The sequence below is a fragment of the Macrobrachium nipponense genome, chromosome 33 (assembly GCF_015104395.2).
Source record: "Macrobrachium nipponense isolate FS-2020 chromosome 33, ASM1510439v2, whole genome shotgun sequence".
NCBI classification, from domain to species: domain Eukaryota; kingdom Metazoa; phylum Arthropoda; class Malacostraca; order Decapoda; family Palaemonidae; genus Macrobrachium; species Macrobrachium nipponense.
In genome coordinates, this window is record NC_087219.1 from 27412085 (window position 1) to 27436628 (window position 24544).

Here is a 24544-nt window from a genome sequence, read left to right on the forward strand (position 1 = left end):
CAAAACAGGCCCAAAGAAACGTTTATCTAAAATAGGTCTAACGAGAGGTTTCCTTAAAACAGGTCTAACGAGACATACCTAAAATAGGGAAAAGAGTAATAATACTAGATTCTGGACATGTGACTTGGTAGGGAAGGAATCTTTCAGTCCCTCGAGACACATCCCGACGCGTTCGTACGTTCGTCCGTCCTTTCGTTCGTAATCATATGCGGGTGAGTGCCTGTTCGTACGTACATATATCATATGTGCGTGTGAGTGTACGTATGTACGTGTGTGGGTTGATCACGTGGAGCTGTCGTGTTTGTCGAGAGGTGCGGAGAACACTGACCATAATATCTTTCACAAACGAAATAGAAAAAAGAAAAATTTTCCTTAGTCACATCCATCTCGGCGTTCTCATTGGCCGATCTTGATTCCGCTACCAATAAGAATGCCTGAAATGTGGATGTCCCTGCGTCATAGGAATTTTCTCCGTTTTCTTTACGGTTTTCGCTTAATTATTTTTGTGACGGGAAGGAAATGTTCTTGATAAGTTTCTGTCGTGTAGTTTACTTAGAATGTAAGTTATTGAGACTTAAATGAAGATTTAGAATGTGATAATTCGTTAATGGAGAGCAAGAGCGGGAGAGAAAGCTATAAAAGGCTGTTTAAGCTCATAAGCTCATGACATGTAAATATTTCTCGACGTCTGTGCTTGATATATCCTGATCTTACTGGAGAAAGCTATCTATCTAAGAGACCCCCTCTCTTTCCCCCTACCCTTCCCCCTTGCCCAAATAGCCTACTCCCGAAAATCAACCCCCCTGAAATCTCATGAAACCCCCTTCTCCTCCAGGAAAGGCAGTCCAAGTTCCAACCCTCTCGAACCCCCGAGTGGGCCAACAGAGGGTATAAAGCCGTAGGTAAGTGCGGCGCGTTGAACTATACTGCTTAGGCAAAGGCAAAGCCCAGTTGCGAATGTCTCTCGGCCGTGTGTCTAGTCGGCATTTAAGTTAAAGAAGAGATTTGTTTTTATTTAAAAGGCCGTAAAGTGAATGCCTCTGCTCGTGTCTTGCCTTTTTAGTTAACGAAGCCATTTTTAAAAAGAATAGAAAGGACATAGTGATATCCTCAGCGGTACTCCTTAAAGAAGCCGTTTACAAGAACATTAAGGGTCATAGTGAAGCAACAAGCGGTACCCCCATATAATCCATTACTTCGAAAGTGCCCTCTGTTTTTGGAGTCATGACTCATCAGATCAAAAGCGTACTGTTGCTAGATGGGGTTGACCCCGTCTGCGGTCAGCTGCTGACCCAAGCCGGCATTAAAGTGACCACGAAAGGAAAACTGACCAAGGAGGAATTACTGGCGGAAATTAAGGTGAGGAAGATTTTTGTTTTCTTTTAGATATTCCTGTTTGTTATTGTTTTTACGTTTATTTAGTTGATATTTCAGTATAGAACCAATTTTTATTATTATTTTCTCGTTTATTCGAGTGAAATTTTAATAAATAGGTAACCTATCTCAACTCTTATGGGAAGCTGCTTGTTTATATTACACACACACACACACACACACACACACATATATATTATATATATATATGTATGTATATTATCTATATTATATATAGATAATATATATATATATATATATATATATATTATGATACATATATATATAATGTAGCACGAATGGACGAGTGCTTGAGAATATCATAAAATGCACGTAAGAAGGTAAGTGAAAACAGGGACTTTGAACAAGTACTTTCGTAGTTTATTCTACATTTCCGTGTGTGTGTGTGTGTGTGTGTGTGTGTGTGTGTGTGTGTGTGTAAGGTACCAAGTTAACCTTTCCAAAATTCCTTTCGATCCGGTTTTCACCAGATATCTGTAGGGACGCATCTAATGGCAGGGCCTTCCCTTCTCTCAAACCTACGCCTAATCATTATCTGATTATTGAGATGACTTCGTCAAGTCACACTTGTATACATGTTTTCATTAACCGTGTAAGCATCATATGTAGCCTTTTTTTCGCGTCATCCGTTGCATGGATGCTACGTAATTATAGTATTGTCGTCGAATTTTGTTGTTGTAGTGGAGGTGTGCTGTTTAAGTGTGCGTCTGTACGTGTGTGTAAATGTGTAGCGTAGGTGTGGCAGTGAATGACCTTATACGTAGACTACCTAAGTTGTATTTTATTTTCAGAAACTTTCTAAATGTTTTATAAATAACAAAAAATTTGCAAGGAGATAACGGGAGACAGTGAACAACCGGCGTAGTTCATTTTGTCAACGCAACTGGGCGTTTTAGTGCTCTCTCTCTCTCTCTCTCTCTCTCTCCGGGAAAGAAGAAACCGCTTAACGAGTATTCTTGCTTTTCCAGTAACGCCAGATCATATGCAGATCAACCACTCTTAAATTTCTAGACTCTGCTCTAGCTGGTCTTGAATTTTGAAACTTGAAACTGGTTTTGAAACTTGAGGGCGAAGGTTGGATCAAGCTAATGTTGGAGATAGATAGCCAGCTGAATTTGTATTGGTGAGGATGTTCACTTTATATCACAGGCCTATATATATATATATCTATATATATATAATATATTATATATATCATATATGTATATAAGATATATATATATATATATATATATATAGTGTGTGTGTGTGTGATTTGGAAAGAGCTTTCTATCCTAGGCCTATGCCTATTGGAAATGTCTTTATATCCTAGGCCTGTCTTTTGGAAAGGTCTTTGCATCTTAGTCCTGTGTGTTTTGGAAAGGATTTTATATCCTAGACCTGTGTCTTTTGGAAAGGATTTTGTATCATAGGGTTTCTAATGATAAAGGCAAAGCAAAGAGCTAGGACTTGGAACAGAGGAGGTAATCATAGGCCTATTGACTACCAGTTCAGAGTATTTGCCTTAGCTGTTATTTATTCCAATGCCAAATTAGTCTTTTATTTATTCCGATGCCAATTTTAACTTTTACTTGCTCCGAAGCCCTTTTAGCGTTTATTGATTCCAATGCCAATTTAGACTTTTATTTATCTTGATACCTTTTTTGTTGTTATTTATTCCAACGCCAAATTAGTCTTATATTTATTCTGATGCCATCTTCAGTTTTTAATGATTCCAGTGCCATCTTAAGCTTTTATTTACTCCGAAACCATTTTAGCTTTTATTGATTCTAACTATCTGTAGGTCTTATTTACTCCGAAGCCATTTTAGATATTATTGATTCCAAATTCAATTTACCCTTTTATTTATTCCGACGCCATTTTTACCTTTATTTATTCCAATGGTACTTTTAGCTTCAATTTATTCCAATGCTGTTTTTAGCTTTTATTTATTCTATTACCATCTTAGCGGGTTTATTTATTCAAATGCAGTTTTCAGCTTTCATTGATTCCAATGCCATTTTTAAGTTTTATTCGTTCCTATGCTATTTTAAGCTTGTATTGATTCCGCTGCCATATTTGCCTTTTGTTTATTCCAAAGCCATTTTAGCTTTTATTGATTTCCATGCCATTTTTAGCTTTTATTCCAATGTTATTTTTAACTGTTATTTATCCCAGTGCCATCTTTAGCTTTCATATATTCCAAATTAGTCTTTTCTTATTCCAATGCTTTTTCTACTTTTTTTTTATTCCAATATTATTTTTAGGTTTTATTTATTTCAATGCCATTTTAGCTTGTATTTATTCTAATGTCATTTTTTAGCTTTTATTTATTTCAATGCCAATTTTAGCTTGTATTTATTCCAATGTCATTTTAGCTTTTATTTATTTCAATGACAATTTTAGCTTTTATTTATTTCAGCGCCAATTTTAGCTTGTATTTATTTCAATGTTATTTTTAGCTTTTATTTATTCCAATGCCATCTTAAGCTTTTATTTATTTAGAGTTATTTGAGCAATTAAAGCAAGGTGATGTGTGTATGGTCTGGGGATATGGCGCAGTATTTTTCAGGCGTGTCAATCTGCTAATGGTGAGGCTTGTGTGTAATCTGTGGATGTCAGTGGCGGCCATCTTGGCTCTTGAAGCTGCCCATTCCACCTTCAGGTTATCACAAAGTCTTTGGGATGAGGTTGCTAGACCTACTTGATTCTCCCAACAGGTTACAACCCATACGCATTACAGTATTAAGTCTAAGAATGTCACTTCAGTCCACCCTTCTGGCTCCCCTCAGAGGATCGATCTCAGGGTTCCAGGCAAGGATGGAGTTTTCGTCCTGAAATAGATGAGAAACACATAAGAAGGCAGAGAATTCCAGGTTCATTAGTTCCCACTGCAATATGCAGACAATAATTTCCTATTCAACAGACTTGTTTAAACAAGACGCACCAAAGCTGCTTGCATTTCGAAACCAACCGGCATCTAGGATTGAAGGCTACTGAATGATGAGTCTCCTTGGTGAAAGCATGATCCCTTGCTGGTGACTTTTTAAAAAATTTTATCTTTTTATTTTATTTGAACGATTTGCGTATACCCTGACCATCAAAAATAAAACTGATCCACCATGGAGACCGGTTTCAGACTTGGATGTGATGAACTCGAGTCCAGACGTGCCGAAAGACAAAATAATATTATATATATATATATATATATATATATATATATATATATATATCTATATATATGGTATATTTATATATATATATATATATATGATATTGTAGGGAGATGATACAGGGTTGTCCATGGATAAACTTTCAAGATCTACTTCTAGTACCTATAAGAAATGATCATCAGTCTGAGTCAATAGGTGTTTCAAATCTTTCTCTGGCAGGTTTCGAAACGAATTCTCATTTTCATAGACAGAATCACTGATTATATTGATAGCTTCATTTATAAGGACGTTGGTACAGAGAGATTCTATGTCTAACGCTAAGTTCAATAAAAGAATAAGTGGTTGATGTGAGGAATAATGAATTTAGACCATTTGTAATTTGTCGTATTATTGTTTTGAAGATGGAACTGGTCGGATTGATATGTTTTGTTCTTGAATCTTAGGCAAACTATGCATTATACCTGTGAGCCATATAATCTTATATTGATGTTATGGGCGGTTTTCAAAAATAGCATAGTCACTTAACATAGTTTCCTTTATATTCAAATCATCAATCTCATTCAGTATTGCTACTAGTGACGTGCAAACTTTCATTTTTACTTAGAAAGTGTTCTTTAAGTTTCTTAATCACTTTCTGAGACGATGTGAACCTCATTTTTACACATTTTTTCGCCTTTATACATGCAGTAGATCATAGACGTGTACCAACATTTGAGGATTTAGGTGTAAACTGTTCTAGGCCAAAAGCAAGGAGTTCGGGAAGAAAACAATGAAATTATTTTTTACAGAAATTGCAGTTAGCAAAGACAACTAAGACGTTACACTATCATTCACTGTAACTTTTATTATAACAGGACTGCATTGCAGGTTCATCAATAAAAAAGAAACAATTATTCAAAAACATTAATAACATCGAAGGTGGAATGACTTCTGAAAGACGTTAATCTGCAAGGAAAATGGCCCGCTCGACTAACCAAAGTGAGGAGGCGCTTCTACGAATAGACGGGATAAATGTTTCCACTTTCTCCCTCCGCAGACAATTTCGGCAACTAGACTCAATCAAGAGAGGTCGTGTGCACTGCTTCTGACCGGGTTCAGCGGGAAACAACGGTTGAGAGAGAGAGATTTCTCCCTGACTTTGCAGGAACCAGTTGAAGATGATGATGCAAGGAAAATTTTCATGCCCGCAGCAACCAGCACCGGCAAACCGACGCTGCGGTGCTCGCAGAAACCAACCTTGCATAGCAACCGTAGCCATCCCGCCTCTCTCTCTCTCTCTCTCTCTCTCTCTCTCTCTCTCTGCGTCCCGCGTATTCCCTAAGCCCAGAGAGGTTATAGACAACCACCTCTGTTAAACCTCTGTTACGTAATAGATGAAAATGAGACTATTTTTAGACGCCTGTCACCTCGGGGCCGATAAGTGTTAAAAATGATAATAGTTCAACGCCCAGATAAGTGAATTCGAAAGATGAGATAAAAGAAATAAGGTAAGATATACTTGAAAGATGTGAGGGAAAAAAAAGATAGATTTATTCGAAAAATTACAGAAAAAAAGTATATACTCGAAAGATGGGAGAAAATAAAAGATATTTATTCGAAAAATGAGAGAGAGAGAGAGAGAGAGAGAGAGAGAGAGAGAGAGAGAGAGAGAGAGAGAGAGAGAGGAGTGGTTTAAATGTGCTTTAGCTCGTCTGGTGACTGGACTTGTGGTTCTGGGGAATGTGGGGATGCAGCAGTTAAAAGAACCTCCACGTGAATCGAACGTGGAGATCAGCAGTTCACATAGTCTCATACCTATGGGGTTCCCCTAAAGGGCTTCCATCCCAGGACCCCTTAAGGAGTCACCCCTAAGTAGCACCAGTACCAGCAGTAGCAGCAGCAGCAGCAACAGCCGGCGCAACGAGTGGATGCCCTTTGGTATCCGTGCAAAAGGGAAAGTGGTCCTGCCAGACGACTGACTGACTGCCGCGGTTTTCGTCATGTTCCGAATTTTTTTCAACCAGTTTGGCAGAGAAAGAAGAAGAGGAGTTTTTGAAGCCCTCTTTGAGCCGTCACCGGATGAAGGAGGAATATTATCGGTTTAAGAATAAGATTAGACTTATGGCAGCACTCGCCCTTGCCTGAAGGGCGTCCCGAAAGGGGCGACAAAGGGTTGTTTGAAGGGTGTGAGAGTCCTTCAGGTGTAGGGGCAGTTTGAAGCTCTCCTACGCTCAAACCGGACGAGACGAGAATATTATAAATTTAAGATTAAAATTAGGGCTATACCAGCACGCGCCTTTTTACTTTTTTTTTCATATATATATATATTTTTTTTTATTCAGTAGATGAAACCTATTCACGTGGAACAAGCGTTCAGGGCCCACTGACCTGAAATTGAAGCTTCCAAAGAACGTTGGTTTCAACCTCCCACCGCAGACCCCACACTGCGGCAGTCACAATGATACAGTGATTTTTCATCGACTTGGGGGTAGGGGAGAACTCTTCATGACATTTGAGTGACATGCCACGACACTAACCACTGTAGCTACCAGCGACCGAAAATAAAAATAAACAATGCAACATAAAATGAATAGATAAAGATAAAAACATTAATTGGTCAACTTCTCTTCTAGGGTCACGACGGCGTGATCGTCAGGTCAGCCACCAAGGTCACAGACGATGTCATCAAGGCCGGCCCCCGCCTCCAGATCGTCGGGAGAGCCGGCGTGGGCGTGGATAACATCGACGTGGACGCCGCCACCCGCAGGGGCGTCATTGTTATGAAGTGAGTTTCATCTTCTTCCGTCTAGATTTGGGCCTCTCCTAACTCTTCTAAATAACTTTATTTGTGTAGTTCCATATTCCTGACATTTTTGTTCTTATGCTTATATGTATATATATATATATATATATATATATATATATATATATATATATATATATATATATATATATATATATAACTAAACTAAAAGACCACATTGAAACTGAACAGTATCTACTGGAGATATTTTTTTTATCTTTTGTTAGAAAAATATCAGTCATTCCATAATACGTAGGGTGTTACAAAATATTATTACAAAATTAAATATACATACAATATTTACAATTACTATTGGTAAGAAAGAATTAGAAATCAAAATCAATGTATTTTTTGCTGAATAGATTTTCAGTTTTAAAAAAAGGTTACACAAGCCAAGTTTCCCAGTACTAACTGTCATTGTCAAGTGACAGTGAGGACGGTTAGTCCTAGTAAGCTTGTAACCTTTTTTGAATAAGCATCTCCGGTAGATATCAAGTTTCAATGATGTCCTCATGGTAATTGTATCAATGCGCAGAACAATTGTGTAAGGGATTAAGTTTACATATGTTCCTATATAATATATATATATATATATATATATATATATATATATATATATATATATATATATGTGTGTGTGTGTGTGTGTGTGTGTGTGTGTGTGTACGTACGTATGTACAGAAATGGTGTCTGCATTGCTCCCAGACTCCAGACATTATCGCTCACTGACTCACTCAGTTGCTGGACGATAACAGTCTCTTGCTTATCAGGATTTTTCTTTCTTAGCAACTCATTTCACAATATCTGTGAAGAGACATTTTTCTCCTATGGTGTGGTGGTTGGTTGTCTCTTGATAAGTTTACTCTGAGACTGCGTAGGAATGTTATCACGCCACAAGCTTATCTGATTATCCCGTAAAAAATTGGCAGAAACCCTCTTCTGAATTTATCTGCTAGTTCAGAGGCAACTCGTGTTGGTTTACGATACGAAAATGAAAGGTTTAGCCTAAACTCTGGACGCATATAGTTAAAAAGTTTTTTCTACGTAACGTAAGCAAGTGTGTAGGCTCGTGTTCTTTGCTTCATTGGCACACCAGACTGACTTTCTTGAGAATACTCTAGACTCACACGCTTTTACAAAACATCAGCAAGTGAGCAAGTGTATACGATCAAGTGGCCTTCTTGATTGGTCCGCTAGATGGACTTTCTTGAGTAAACTCTAGACTCGCACTGATAAAAACCTACTTGCTTTGTAACATAAAGCAAGTGTCAAGGCTCATGTTCTTTGTTTGATTAGTGCACTACTAGACTGACCTAAGAAAACTCTAGACTCTACATAACGTGAGCAAGTGTGTAGGCTCATGTTCTTTGCTTCATTGGTGCAGTAGAGTGACTTTCTTGAGAAAACTATAGACTCACACTCTTAAAAACTTACTTGCTTAGTAACATACACAAGTGTTTAGGCTTACGTTCTTTGCTCGATTGGTGTACTAAACCGACTTTCATGAGAGAACTTAGACTCACACAGTTAAAAACTAGCTTTTACATAATGTAAGCAATTTTGTAGGCTCATGTGCTTTGCTTGATTGGTGTAATAGTCTGACTTTCCCAAGAAATTGAGTCTATTTAACCCGCAGTCGTTCTCTGTCGCTAAAGGTAGGTTTACACCTATGCACTTTCGTGTTGCGGGCTGTTACAGGGTGCACTTTCGTGTTGCGGGCTGTTACGGGGTTGGACCGCAAAAAACCGTTTCAAAATTGACGTGGTTGGGAGAAAAAATGACCGTTATTTGGCGGCGTGGGGCGGACCCAGGCGGTGGGTTATGGGCACCTCACGGCGTGTTCCTGGGGTGCCTAGCGGAGTGTTACGGAGTTGGCGCAGAGTTGGCGCGGTGCTATAGTCGTTGTTGCTATGCCAGGCCATGCGCTCTTGCGGCTTTGTTACTCTGTGTAGCAGTGTGTTGCAGGTGGGTTGCGGTGTTGTTGCGGAGTGCACGCACATACGCACGAGTCACGACTTGCAAAATTGCACGATTTTTGCACATGCACCGTGCCACATCGTGCCACACCGTGCCAGATATGAACATTGGGTATATATAGAGGCCTGCCAAGCACATCCTTCATTCCACGCCCAACCAGCATGCAATATGGACCTCAACGGCCTCTCACCCCAGGAGACCCAGAGATTTTTGGTTGCTGTCCTGTGTCTATGTGCAGTCCAGGTCATCGACGGGTTAAGAACACGTACTAGGGTGCCACAGCCACCAGCACCACGCAGAAAGGACGGCAGGGCAGGGCGGATTTGGGCTCAGGAGTGGCCGACATGGCGGCAACTACATGGGGACTACGACCAGCTGCTACAAGAACTGAACAAGGAGGACCGCAAAGGACACAAGAACTTTCTACGAATCTACCCTGAATTGTTCAAGGAGATGGTCGAAAGGCTGACGCCCCTGTTGAAGAAGAAGGACACGAACATGCGCAAGAGGTGGGACTCAAGTTGGTGGTCACTCTCCGCCACCTGGCAATTGGGAACGACTATACAAGCCTGCAATACAACTTCAGAGTCTATAAGAGTTCCATATGCTGATTTATCCCATTAGTCTGCCAAGCCATTGTCGACATATACAAACCAGAAGTGATGAAGTGCCCCAAGACACCAGAAGAATGGAATGACGTAGCAAAACGCTTCGCCTCCAAGTGGAACTACTTCAGTTGTATGGGAGCCCTGGATGGGAAGCACATCGCGATCAAGAAACCCAAAGGTGGAGGATCACTGTATTTCAATTACAAGAAGTTTCACAGCATCGTCCTCATGGCCCTCTCCGATGCAAAGTACAAGTTCCTGTTCGTCGACGTTGGTGCAGAAGGAGGTGCTGGGGATGGAGGAACCTGGCAGAAGTGCAACCTGGCCAGGGCCATCGCAAACAACCGAGCAGGACTCCCACAAAACAGAAATCTGCCCAACGACGACGAACTCATCCCCTTCCACATAGTCGCCGACGATGCCTTCGCTCTCAATACGCTCTCAATACGTGGTTGATGAAGCCCTACTCCCACCAATCACAAGATCCCACTAAACGAATATACAGCTACAGATTATCTCGCGCTCGTCGTGTGGTGGAAAACGCATTCGGCCTGCTGCAGATGAGATGGCGAGTCTTTGGGACGATGATGCAACAGGACGTACAGGTGTGCAAGAAGATAACTTTGTGCGCATGTGTCATGCACAACCTGGCACTGCAACGCTACCCATGTGCTGGCACCGACGTCGACCATGAGGACCAACACCATAACGTTGTACCAGCTACCAGGTACTTGGAGGCAGGAGTCGCTGAACCTCATGGAACGACTCATGGCAAGAAGGGGACCAAACTACACAAGTCGAGCGAAGGCCGTCAGAGATTACCTGGCCCAGTACTACTCATCGGATGCAGGCGCAGTGGAATGGCAAGAGCGATTGGTGTTTCCTCGAGGACGACCAGCTACTGACGAGTAGAGGACCCAAAGAAAACTGTAATAAAAAATAACCAAACAAATGTACATAATTGTAAATAAAGATCATGATGTATTTCTCATTGTTTTATACTCCCATTCTTTTGTATTGTCCTAATAACAATATTAATATAGTAAATAATATTGGTATGATGATTGGTACATATAAAAAATGATGTTGGAAAATAATTAACTGAAAGTTATAATAACATAATTCATAATAATGAGGCAAATGAGAAGCAAATGAAGGACATAAAAAAATACTTATACTAAACAAACAAGAAAAGCATAGAATATAAGGAAATTAACATGAAAAGCATAGAAAGTAAGAAAATAAACATGAAAAACATAGAATATCAGAAAATAAACATGAAAAACATAGAATATCAGAAAATAAACATGAAAAGCATAGAATGTAAGAAAATGAATATGAAAAGCATAGAATGTAAGAAAATGAACAGCATAGAATGTAAGAAACTGAAATTGGGACTTAGTTTTACCATAACATGTTAACTGCAAATATCATATATTATCAACTGAGGCCAATATGTCTTTAGTATCTTACTGATTTATCATTGTTCCCCTGTAAATAACCTTGTCCAGTCAATGTTACTTACTGCTTCATTATCATATTTGTATGTCTTCATGTTCATTTGATCATGTTCTCAATATGATATTATTGTTCTTACCTTGTATGTTATTATATCATTTGATGGCCATATTTATTTCATGTTACATTTCATTTTATACTTCAAGTTATTTTTCGAGTTGTATTTATTTCATAGATCATATATCATATTTCATGTTAAGATTTTCTGTTATATTTCTTCATGTTATTATTCTTTCTGGCCATGCTCTTTCATTATTCAATTTCATTTTATATTTCAAGTTATTTTCAGAGTTCTGTTCATTTCATATTTCACATATATTTCATTTTAAATTTCCTGTTATACTTTTTTCTTATTCAATCTCATTTCACCCAATCATATCGTATATATTGTCATGATATATAGATTAAGAATCAATAAGGAAAATGTAAATGCAAGACACTATTTCAACATATTTATTACAAAAAGAAAAATTATTTATTATAAACTTTAAAAAAATAATTAAATAAGCATCAATTAGGAACATGTAAATGCAAAACACTATTTCAACATATTTATTACAAAAAAATTATTATTAATTATAAACATAAAAAATAATTGAATATGACTAAATTACTAAAATACAATTAATTCTAAAAAAATTACATTTTTATTTACAAAATCACTCAAGTGATTCTGGGTCAATGTCCTCCTTATCACCTGGGGAGATGGTCAAGTCGTAGGTGGGTGGATCCTCTACGGCAGAAGGTTTCGGTGTCGAAATACTGGTGCCAGGGGTAGTGGGCCGCAAGTCTGCCAAGAGACTATGTACCATCGGCAACATCGAAGAAGTGGAAGGTCGAGGGGAGAAGTTGAGTGGTGTCGAACGTCCACTGGGGAAGAATGGCGGTGTGCCTAGCCTTGGCGCCGGAGTTGCATACCCATGAGGTATACCTGCTGCTGCGGCTGAGGCTGGTGTTGGAGGTGCGGATCATAAAAAAACAGAGGTTGGGGTTGAGACGCGAACCACTGCTGTGGTGATGCCCGAACTGGTTGCATTGCAGAAGGTGTCGAAGTCCCAGGTTTTGTCTGCGTCTCCTTATCAATTCGCAGGGGCGTCCAGTGGGAAAAACCATCACGAGCCAAGGCCTCTTTCGTCGCCGCAATCTCTTCCTCGGGCCCCTCCAAACTATGACACAGCCTGATGACTTGCTCGAAGAATGGCTTCTGGTATCTTCGAGGCACGTACTCCAAGCACTGCATCAGGTACTGCACAAACACAGCAATGTCACGGTGTGTGTTGTCCTGCGGTTGTGGCATCAGTGTGTTTATGCTGGTCATAATCTGTGTCAGTTGAGTCTGCAGGCCTTCTGTAGAGTCAACTGACATGTCGGTGGATAGCCGTCGGTCCTCTGGCAGGTTCGTCGCTCTCTTCTGCTTCAGCCGCCTCCTCCGCTGGATTGAAGCAACTGATAGGCCCGACATGTCTGTAGAGGAATCGTCTGCGTTGGTTCTCTGCGATGATATAGGCGAGAACTGATTGCTGGCTACTGTGGGTTCGTGGGTGATGTGTCCTCTCAGGAATGCCCACGTGGTCATCACCTCCTCCTCCCATGGTGTCCTGCTCCGTGCAGCCGACCTGCTCTTGTATTCACGCTTCTCGATCTTGCCGAAGTCTGTTCGGCGAGCCTCGAAGAACTTGCGGACTTGTTGGAAGCTGCAGTCAATGAAACTAGCTGCCAGTTCACGCCAGAGTTCCTCCTTCCTCCTGGGATTCGACCATTGCCTGTCCCGCTTGTCGTACAAGGTAGGGTGGGTCTTGATGAATTCCACAATGACTTCCTTGTCCTCTGGCGTGAACGGGTAGTCTTGAATGTCCTTGCTGGGGCGGTAGCGTTTCTTCGGCTGCACGAGGATACCACTCGGGCCTGCGATGTCCTGGGATTCCACAATGGATACGGTCGGCTCAATGTTCAGCTCTTCCTCATGTTCCGAGGTCTCCGACCGTTGAGAAGGCTGCATGTCCTGGGTGTCCTGGCTATCCTGAGTGTCCTGGGACTGCTTGGTAGGCCTGGGGGTGGTCTTCCGTAGGGGCATCGTGTCACGTGGCTGGGCAAACGTCACTGGGTAGGCGTCCCTGGGTGAGCACGCATGTAGGTCAACGTCGCTGGGAGAACGTCGCTGGGTAGACGTCCCTGTGTGAGCACTCGTGGACAACATCGCCAAGAGAACGTCACTGGGCAGGCGTCCTTGGGTGTGCTCACGTGGGTGATTGTCGCTGGGTGAACGTCGCTGGGTGAACGCCCCTGGGTCAGCGTGCATGGGCAGCGTCCCTGGGTGAATGTCGTTGGGCGAGAGTGGCTGGGTGAACGTCGCTGGGCGAGAGTGGCTGGGTGAATGCCCCTGGGTCAGCGTCCGTGGGGCAGTGTCCCTGGGTGAACGTCGCTGGGCGAGAGAGGGCGTTGCTGGGCGAGATTGGCTGGGTGAGCGTCGCTGGGCGAGAGTGGCTGGGTGAACGCCCCTGGGTCAGCGTCCGTGGGGCAGCGTCCCTGGGTGAACGTCGCTGGGCGAGAGAGGGCGTCGCTGGGCGAGAGTGGCTGGGCGAGCGTCGCTGGGTGAGAGAGGCTGGTCAGTCAGGTAGTCACAGCAAGAATGATGCCCTAGTGGTCAGTCAGGCCCCTTTTATCCTCCCCAGAATGCGCGACAACCTTCCATCCAATCGACCTACGGAGACGCCGTAACACGCCGCACGCCCTGCAATATGTGCGCGACATGTATGAATCGTGTATGACGACGCTGTAAGGGTGCCGCAAAGGTGCCGTACGGTGCCGTCACATCAGGCCATAACATTCCCTTGTGGGTAGTACGACTTCGCACCACATCACGCCTCGTGCGTTGTGGTGCGGTGTGGCACGGAACCATGCAGGTTCTTACCTCTTTTGTTGCGAGGCCGCGCTACACCGCATATGGCCTCGTGCGACTTCATCAACCCGCCAGACGCCGCTCAAAAATTTGAAATGATTTAAAATCCGGGTGGCGTCTCGTGGCTTTAATGGTCATCGCCTGCCCCCGCCAGCGAGGCGGCGCGCTTTTGGTGCGTTTATAGTGCGGTTTGTAACGGTTTCTTGCGATCCCACGCCGTGACAGCTCGCACCACGAAAGTGCGTAGGTGTAAACGTGTCTTAACTCTTATCAGATCGTGACATTGCAGCTAGCGAAATGGCTCTTCATTTCCTCCGTACTCGGCCGACAGTCTTCATTTCTTCATTCATTTTCAATGGTTTTCTTCCTACTTTCCTTGTATTTTATCATTTCCATCGACTTTGACATGAAAAATATCATATTCACGTAATCCTCTTGGGATAAACCACCGATTAACTATCGATTTTTATAATAAAAGTCCTTGCGATACTAAGAGTGAGACTAGGAATCTGATGTGTCGTTGCAAAAGTATTAGGGAAGCTTCGCCAAGGCAAATGGAAACTTTAATCATTACACTTACAAAAATAGGTTATAAAAATGTTGTAATCGCCTAAAGAACTTTTTAAATAATTTTTTTAAAAACAGGATTGAACACTCTTAATCTCACAGGGATGATATTATTTTAGAACATAGTTTACTGATTTAATTTCTAAGTTAGTCCTAACGAAAGGTCCTGCAATGTAATCGAACTACGATTGTGGCAATAATAATAATAATAATAATAATAATAATAATAATAATAATAATAATAATAATAATAGTAATAATGGTTTCGAACCAGATATAATAGATGAAAAGTAAAGAAATGTTAAAAATTAAATTAGAATCTTACCACTTTAAGCCATTCCTCTTCAAATATAATAATAATAATAACAACATAACTTGGAAGAAGACCCTCTTTCAAATGTATTCTGTTAAAAAGAAAGACTGTTTAGCGAATTAAGTTTATGTGCTAACTTTTCTATTCTTCTTATTAATCGCTTTTCTGGCTCAGCAATATTTGTTAATAACTGGCTGGTATATCAAATCCTGTGTTCGTGCATGGTTCGTCGACTGGTATGCTGGTATAACAGGTCAGGGTCGGACAGAACCAGAAAATACCAGCCTGAATACCCGACGACGAGCCCTGTCCGGCCACGACCAGTTATACCATCATATCAGGAGACGAGCCCCACTTGAATAACACCAGTCATCCAGCCTTTCTGGAGACCAGTATACCGCATACCAGTCGACAAACCCTGCACGAACCCAGACATGATATACCAGCCACCGGCGTCCTTGGTTTTTTTTAAATAAAGACAAAATATTCCCACATCCTTTCTACTGAATACCCAAATTTATATTGGTCAGTTATGAAATAATGTTGCTAAGCCAGAAAAGCGATTAATAATAATAATAATAATAATAATAATAATAATAATAATAATAATAATAATAATAATATTAGTGGCAGCAAATTCCTTAAATTGCTCCGAACAGCGACTCAGATTCTGAGTCAAACTTTGAGGGAAGAACAGCCAGAGTTGGGGCTGACGTGACGTCACTCGTTGAAATCTTATCTCTGTGTGGAACGTCTGGCCTAGATAAAGGAAGAAACGGAACACAAGGTGGAAAGGTTACCAGGTAGTAAAAAAAAAAAAAAAAAAAAAGCTTTAGGTCAATACTTTAAAGTTCAGGTTAAGGGGAAAAAAATCTTATATAAATAATTAGACACACACACACACACATATATATATATATATATATATATATATATATATATATATATATATATATATATATATAATATATATATATATATACACATATGAGAGAGAGAGAGTTAATCCATCAAGTAAACTACTTGCAACAGAAAAATTAATTACAAAGGAATTCCCTTTACTAAGAGTAAACGAATATAAAAACCCTTTTATTTATATAGTAATATATGATATAATAATATAGATATATATTTATACGAATATATATTATATTTATATATATATATATATTATATATATATATATATATGCAATATATCTTAAAACAGCGTATCGTGCTTTTTAAGAAATCAATAGAAGGATCCACCGTAATATTCTTGTTTATCCAGATGAAATATATTTGGATCTCTTCACCAATGTTATGTCTCTCATTTAGTTAGTGATCAAGTCCACAGAAGGATGGACGAAAGCTTTAATCTTTGTAAATATTTCCACAAATATATTTCCTCTGGATAAACAAGAATATTACTGTGGAATCCTTCTATTAATATATATATATATATATATATATATATATATATTATATATATATACGTATATAATATACGTATATATATATATATATATATATATATATATATATATACATATTTATATATATATGTATGCATGTAGGCACATATGCATGTATATGTGCTATCACATCAGAGTAGACTTTCACTCAGAACAACGATTTCTGAATACTATCTCTTTCTTGAATGGGCACTGGAAATCCACGTGGCTTGTTGTATCCGTGACCCGAAAGATAACCTTTCAATCGCTCACGTGGTCAGCATTATCTTCAGACTACTTCACAATGAATGAATCATTGTGAGCGCTTTGTTCGAGTATGTGGTTAGTTATTAGTTCGAGATAAGAATTATATTGTAGAAAGTCGCTCCCCTAGAGTAGTAGTGCTTTCAGTGCACCTCACGCGGTGGCGGTGCATTATAGGAGGCATTACCTAAGGTTCTTCACGACGTCCCTTCTGCCCCTACTGCATCCCCTTTCATTCCTTTTACTGTACCTCCGTTCATATTTCATCCTTCTTACTTTCGTCAACCCTCTCCTGACACTTGTTTCATAGTGTAACTGCGAGATTTTCCTCTTGGTACACTTTTAAAGCCGTTTTACAGTGTTTCCCTTTAAGCGCTGAATAGCCTCACAGGTTCCAGCGCGTGGCATTTGGCCCAAATCTTATATACAATTCAAGTGAAAAACAATTTGGAGTTTTTGACGAAATGTGGTACCGTACTAAAATACATTTTAACGCACCTGGGATGAATTCAGTGTTAGCTACAGCATTACGCACTGTCCGACCATCAAGGTACACTGTATGCACGGTCTAGGTTTGTACGCACTTCTAATCCACCAGAGCCAAGGTCTAGACGGTAACCGCGACACCTGTGACGCATTACGAAGGAAATTCTTGACTCGGGTCATAGAGTTCCTTCGGAGATAACTACTTTATCAGCGTCTGATTAAACAGCAAGAATCAGCGTCGTCTGATAAGTTATCTACGGTACAATCGGTCTGATGACGTCATCAGGACCAATATCAAGGGGGTGGGGGGCGGTTGGTGAGGTCATCGAGAACCGTAAGATTAAGCGTCGGTTCTTTCTAGGCCGAAGTTCGAGTTCTAGTTATCGCGAAAGTGATGGATTATCACTGAGCACTAGGCCTTTAATTATCATCATTATTATGTCAATAAACTTACCAGATTACTATACCAAACTACTTAAATGCTTAGGGCCTTAGGGTTACAAAGGAATTGTGACATTTTCGGACATTGACTGACTTCTTGGGGAGCGTAGCCTAAACTTTCCTCCTAATTTTACGTCTCCGACGGTCGTTCAAGTCCAGTGGTCCACACCAAATATCTCTCTGGGGCCATACCGCCCTTTGGCATAAGAAGAGTTGAACATTGTAAGACAAGTTAAAAGTAACATTAACAACACGCAACTTGACGAAGCTAAGTGCGTCGCATGTGGTGACCTCGCTATGAACAACAGATGTTCTCCACCCACCTTTCTCTCTCTCTCTCTTGCCACTTGTGCCTTTGATGATCAGGTTTATGTCGAAACTTTTTACAGGAAGTCTAAGACTCTCTCTCTCTCTCTTCCCACAAATTAGACGTAAAAACACTCAGTTTTTTCCATTTGTTTAGCTCTGCTAAGAGCAAACAAACAAATTGAACCCTTTATTATTATTTGTGCTATATACATAAAGTCTTTTCGCATATGGTTGTAGACCTATGGTACCCATCGGTACCTTGGTTGGAACCCGCAACAGTCCACTAACTTAGGGAAATTATTCACCACATTAGGCAATAGAACCGCATTGAAGGCTGGTTTTGTCGGCCTAGTTCTGTTTTAGCCTAAAGGGCCCCATAGACGTTACGACCGGCAGATCAGGCTCCGTTCTGTCTCCGGCATCTGTGTTGCTCCATAGACGTTCAGATTCACTTCAGTTTGCCGAAACCTGGTAGAGTGAGGACATGGCCGCTCCGCTCAGTGATGACGCTATAGACCGCTCTTGCAGCTGAAACTAGAAACCCCCAGCGACAAAGGAGAGCCTGAATTGAACTATGGTTGAAGAAATTAAATTAATTATCTCACAATTGTTTATTTAATTAATTGAAACTTTACCCTGGTGACTGGTTCGATTACCTGTAGGAGCAGACCGACGTGGAATTATTGCATACAATGAAAAAAAAAAAAAAGCACACACAACCAAAATCATTGTACAAGAGATTGCTGGACACTTCGCTTACACGCTACAAGTCGTTCCTTGGGGCATAATAATCCCAGAGACATGTAAAGCAATTATTCAAGTTATGCAACACGAGTTCACAAAGGTGAACGGTAACTATGTTGCATACACAGCATCTTTCAAATTCTAGTGGTATACAGCCTGGTGCAGGTACAGTAGGTCTACAGTTCCCGTTAAAGCAGAATAGGCCCTTAAACCTACGGTTCTGTACCCAAGTAAGAATAAATTTCAGATCTTTTCTAGACAAAATTCTTTATTTAAACAAGGTTTAAAATTTAAATATTATTTTAAGAATTGTTATAAACTTATTTTTTGTGCGACAAATAACAATGTAATTTAAACAACAGTACTACTAATACATACAGATATAGCATACAAACACAATATGTAAATACATAATATACTCACACGCATAAGTATATATATATATATATATATATATATATATATATATATATATATATATATATATATATATATATATATATATATATACTTGGTGTGTGTGCGCGTAGTACTATTGTTTAAATTACATTGTTATTTTCCATACATAAAATAAAATAAGTCTGTGACAATATATTCAATAACATTTCAGTGTTCCATGTATAAACTAAAAATTTTTTGTACACGAGTTGAAAATTGTACACTTCACTTACTTGGCTGCAGAACCGTAGGTTTAAGTGCCTATTCTGCATTAACGGATCATAGACTACTGTATACTAAAACTACCGTATATGCCATTAGACTATGCAAGATGCAACACACACACACACACACACATATATATATATATATATATATATATATATATAGATATATATCTATATATATGTATATTATATATTTATATATATATATATATATATATATTACTATATCATTCCTCAGTAATTTTCCAACTGATCTAACATAAGCCTAATTTCGCTTTCCTACGACGTTCAGTAAACTCCTCCGAGAACTCATGTGCGGACGCAGCTGCCATGTTGCCACTTTAGCGTCTCGTTGAAACTGAAGTAAATCTTCAGATCCACACATAGACGTGGAGGTTTCCGGCCACCTGAACTAAATCGGTTTCGGATGCCACGAACCTGGCAACGGCAGGTTGCGAGTTGGTCGGAGAGGCCGACGGACTCCGCTCACTTTTGGTCGGACGATCACCCCATACGCAGTGAGATTTACTTCCGATTCAGATAACCGGATCCGACGATCGTAACGTCAATGGGTCCCTTAATAGTCTTTCAGGCACAGCTGCTTCTGGTATGATTTGGGTGAATTAATCCATAAGTTTACTCCAGACTTCTTGTTACACTTCCTCTTCAATATCATCAAACGCTGATTGACTGCTTATGGACAAGGTATTGTTTTGGCACAGGACCAACTTGACATAGACCAGCTGCCGATTCTTCAAATGGCAGGATGTCCCGAATGTAGACCTACCTCTTATTACCGCCATGTTAGCAACGGAAATTATCTGCACCAGGGGATCATCCTTGGTTTATTAATTAGCATAAAAAATATAAAAGTGACTCATGGTTATTTATTCCCTAAAGTCACTATATGTACAGGTAATCAGCATAATCTAATAAATAGATATATTATTGTCGGCCTATATGCGGGATACCGTACAATATAATTAACGAAAAAATAATACTGTAGGCCTATGTACATGGAAACTACATGATTTATGAAAGAGTATTTTTGTAGGCTTATGTACAGGGGAAACTGCATGATTTATGAAGCGGATATCCCCGTAGGCCTACAGAGTACCCTCAAGTGTATGACCATGATTCTTGAACATGTGTTCCTGTAACCCCCTTTTTACTTGGATGGTAGTGATTGGTTCTAGAAAATGGTTGATCTGTAATCCTCTTTATCTCTGTTATTCTGCAGCACACCTTCTGGCAACACATTGTCAGCTGCTGAGCACACCTGCTCCATGATATGCTCCTTGAGCCGCTCCATACCGCAGGCTTGTGCATCGCTGAAGGATGGGAAATGGGACAGGAAAGCTTTTACGGGAACGGAGCTCCATGGCAAGACTCTGGCCATTATAGGTCTAGGGAGGATTGGTAGGGAGGTAAGTCTGAAAAGGAGAGAGAGAGAGAGAGAGCCTTGAAATCTGAGAGGAAATGAAAAGATAGATGCGCGTTTCTAGGTGAGATGTAAGTAAACCAACATGATTGAAAAGACAATTTTATTTTTATATGTTAATTGTTTATGAAATGTTGATAAAAATTATTGTTTTTTAATTTTATGTTACTTTATAACTTGATCTCATTTAACTTCACGTGGCATTTCCAGTTTAATTTTAACTATCTTCACTCGAGAAGGTGTCTCAAGCGTTAATTTGTTAACCCATATGTAAACGTCTAAATGTGCTAACTTTGGTTTCATATGTCATACTTCGCAAAGACATATACAATTTTAAGTTTCTTATGTGTACTTGGTGTGCCTTATAATTACTTAAAAGTACCAGATGTTTATAATTTAATGTTAATGTTAACTTTTGCCCGTATCTTCAAGTTATGCATTAAATTATCTTGAACTTATGTTATGTGTTGAAGTGGTTATGTCTTACTTCTCAAAGATATATGTAACTTTAAAGTTTATTAAGTATTCTTGATGTCTTGATTAATGATGACTCAACTCTACCAACAGTTTGTGACGTAATTTTAACGTTAATTTAACCCTTAGGTGGCCAAGCGGATGCAGTCCTTCGGCATGACCACCATAGGCTACGACCCGATGATTCCCGCCAAAGTCTCCGCCGAGTGGGGCGTCGAGTCCCTCCCCCTGGAGGAAATCTGGCCCAAGGCGGACTACATCACCGTCCACACCCCTCTCTTGCCCCACACCAGGAACCTCATCGGAGAGGGAGTCTTCAAAATCTGCAAGAGGGGCATGTACGTCGTCAACGTGGCCCGGGGTGGGATCGTGGACGAGAGGGCGCTCCTCGCAGCTTTGGAGAGCGGCGCCTGCGCGGGGGCGGCTCTGGATGTTTTTGAACAAGAGCCTCCAACGGATTTCACTCTCTGCAAGCACCCGAAGGTCTGGTCTGCCTCTGCTTATCATTTATTTTTGCGTGACTTGATGTAGATACTTTTTCTTTTATAGTAAGGAAGCTGATTTGCTAAGTGTTGAGATCGTTGTTGAGGGATAAAAGACCTATAGGTCTGTTTTGTCTCATACAATTTTTTTTTATACCTCTCGCCAGAATTCTTCTATTTGTGTTTGTCAGAAAAGAGCCAGTGAAGATGTTGATCCCGTCAATGTCATAATCATTGCAAGCAAAAAAAAAATAATAATAACTTTTGAAATTCTTTCAGGTCATCTGTACACCCCACCTAGGGGCCAACACGGTCGAAGCCCAGCGCAGAGTGGCTGTGGAGATCGCAGAGCAGATCGTGGATATGGTGAACGGCAAGCCTCTGGTGGGCGTTATAAACGCGCCTGCGCTCACAAACTCCACGAGCGAAGTTTGTAAGCCCTGGATTGAGCTGTCCCAGGCTCTTGGGTACCTGGGCAACAGGCTTTCACAGCCTACTGACACGCCTTCTTTAACGCTCTCCATCGAGCTGTTTGGTGAGTTACTCTAAGAGGGAGGACAGCCAGAAATATCTCTCTCTCTCTCTCTCTCATAGATCGTCTTGAAATCAAAATTAGACAGGTGAAATATAAGGAAAAGATTGAAACCGTGCCTTGTTCTTAAATGGTACCTGTAACTTGTGAGAGGTGGTTTCTCTTGTTTAGGTTACTAACATTAGGACAATAAAAACAATTGTGAATTTTAAGTACAACAGAAAGACTTTTTAAAAACTGCAATGTATAGCATTTGCATTCCCGAGCAATAACCGAACTCACGCCAATTTCTCATGTACAGGCTCTGAAGTGTGTAGCATGAAAGCCTTCCTGGGTTCAGCCGTGCTTGTTGGCTTACTCAAAGGAATGACCCAGAGTGGTGTCAATATGGTGAATGCTCCTGGAGTGGCCCACGACATGGGGATAACGATCACAGTGGTGGCACATCCTAACAAGCAGCCTCCCGTCACCTGTGCTGCCCCAGAAGCCCTCCAGCTCAAAATCACGAGAGGGCTGAAGGAGCACACACTTCTTGGTGAGTGTCTAATATTGTAGAGGCAGTTGAGAGGCCCCAGAAATTCTAGCTTTATGCCATAATGGATTATGATAGTTTATAGAAAGTTGTCCTTGTCATAAAACACTGCTCTTAAACAGTAAGTACGCTCCTATTCTTTTTCTGAAAGATATCCATTCAAGTTCTCTCATTGAAAGACAGTGTTTGCCATGAAAATTTAAGAGAAATGGGTCTGGTTGTCTTAGAAATGTCAATGAAGTATTCACTCCAGTTCCCTTGTTAAAAGGATGTTTTTTTTTTTTTTAAATTTCTGAGAGATATTCACTTCAATTCTCCTTTTGGAAGGAATTGTTTTGTTTTGAAAATGTCAGAGCATTATTCACACCAGTTCTAAAGTGAAATGATTCGTTTGTCTTAAAAATTTCAGAGAATAATCACTCCAGCTTTCTTGTTGAGAGGATATATTGCCTTGGAAATTTCAGAGAAACATTCATTCCAGTTTCCTTGTTGACAAGATGGTTTTGTCTTGAACATTTTGCAGGAAACTGTGCTGGAGGCCAGCCAACACTGTATGCACTAGATGGCTGCGTCTGGGAATCAGGTCTGACTCTAGGACGTAATATGTTGTTCTTCAGCGCGCCACCTACAGCCTCTCCGTTAGCGGCCATAGCCACGCAGCTGGTAGGCCTGAGAGCACCACTGACGTCAATTTTATCTTCAGCCCCAACCCAGAAGGAAGTGTGGCACGTGGCAAGAACTACAGCAGCTGTAGATAGCACTCCAGTTGTCCCAGACGCGGAGTTAGTTGCACAGGTTACATTCTAAATCTAACATGATTTTGTAGGTTTTCATTTAATGTCGCATTTTTTTGTAGGTTTTCATTAAATGTCACATTTTCTCTAGGTTTTTCATATATCATACTTTAGACTGCTGTAGGAAGGGTGGTGGTTAAAAACCACTCATTGTTTTTCCTTGTACCATGTATTATCCACATGCCATTGATATTACAATTGCTTAGCCGTAAAAGTACAGTACCGTTTTAGAAATGCATGTTTTGCACTGCTTACCATGTTTTCACCGTTTATTAACTGGTAATTGTATAATTTTCCGTAAATCCAGCTGCTGTTGTTTTTTGTTATGCTATATGGAAATATATGTACTAAAATACACTTTCATTTTTCTATCAAGTCGTATTCAAGATATTTTGTAAAATACTGAAGTGCACAGGGTGTTTTTGCATCAAGTCTTGGTTTGATTTTTGAAATTGACTTGGTTCTTGTAACTATTGATATTACTTTAAAGTAGCAGGTCTGAGACTCCATGGATCCAGTGAAAAGACCACTTTCAGACGACAGTTGTATAAGACATTTACTTTACTATTTTACTTTATTAGTGATGTCTTGTAAGGAATATTATATTCAAGGAGATGGTCATCTATTGGCTTCTTGTGAATTCTGTACAGGCCTTGGGTCTGACGAGGCAGCTATGCTCCTGGATACAGGTCCGCCGACGGGGTTTTGTACTTTATTTGCAGCTGGTTACACTGATG

The 24544-nt window shown here is 40.3% G+C and overlaps 2 protein-coding genes across 2 annotated transcripts; one reads left to right on the forward strand and one right to left on the reverse strand.

Moving 5' to 3' along the window:
* The first annotated feature begins 861 nt into the window (after positions 1–861).
* LOC135203046 (D-3-phosphoglycerate dehydrogenase-like) lies at positions 862–24164 on the forward strand. The gene is made up of 7 exons (XM_064232632.1): positions 862–1359; positions 7160–7311; positions 20793–20979; positions 21597–21950; positions 22229–22484; positions 22783–23016; positions 23537–24164. Exons 1-7 carry the CDS (start codon positions 1225–1227, stop codon positions 23818–23820), a joined length of 1602 nt encoding a protein of 533 aa, XP_064088702.1. The 5' UTR covers positions 862–1224; the 3' UTR covers positions 23821–24164.
* Positions 12138–14224, reverse strand: LOC135203045 (uncharacterized). Its single transcript, XM_064232631.1, has one exon. It carries the CDS (start codon positions 13729–13731, stop codon positions 12325–12327), a length of 1407 nt encoding a protein of 468 aa, XP_064088701.1. The 5' UTR covers positions 13732–14224; the 3' UTR covers positions 12138–12324.
* Positions 24165–24544: the final 380 nt, after the last annotated feature.

Bases quoted from the DNA above. Each gene is read 5' to 3' on its own strand.
- LOC135203046 (XM_064232632.1), top strand. From the start codon at position 1,225: ATGACTCATCAGATCAAAAGCGTACTGTTGCTAGATGGGGTTGACCCC. The intron at 7,312-20,792 runs GTGAGTTTCATC...GTTATTCTGCAG, and splicing joins AGGGGCGTCATTGTTATGAA to CACACCTTCTGGCAACACAT. The intron at 20,980-21,596 runs GTAAGTCTGAAA...TTTAACCCTTAG, and splicing joins TAGGGAGGATTGGTAGGGAG to GTGGCCAAGCGGATGCAGTC.
- LOC135203045 (XM_064232631.1), bottom strand. From the start codon at position 13,731: ATGCACGCTGACCCAGGGGCGTTCACCCAGCGACGTTCACCCAGCGAC.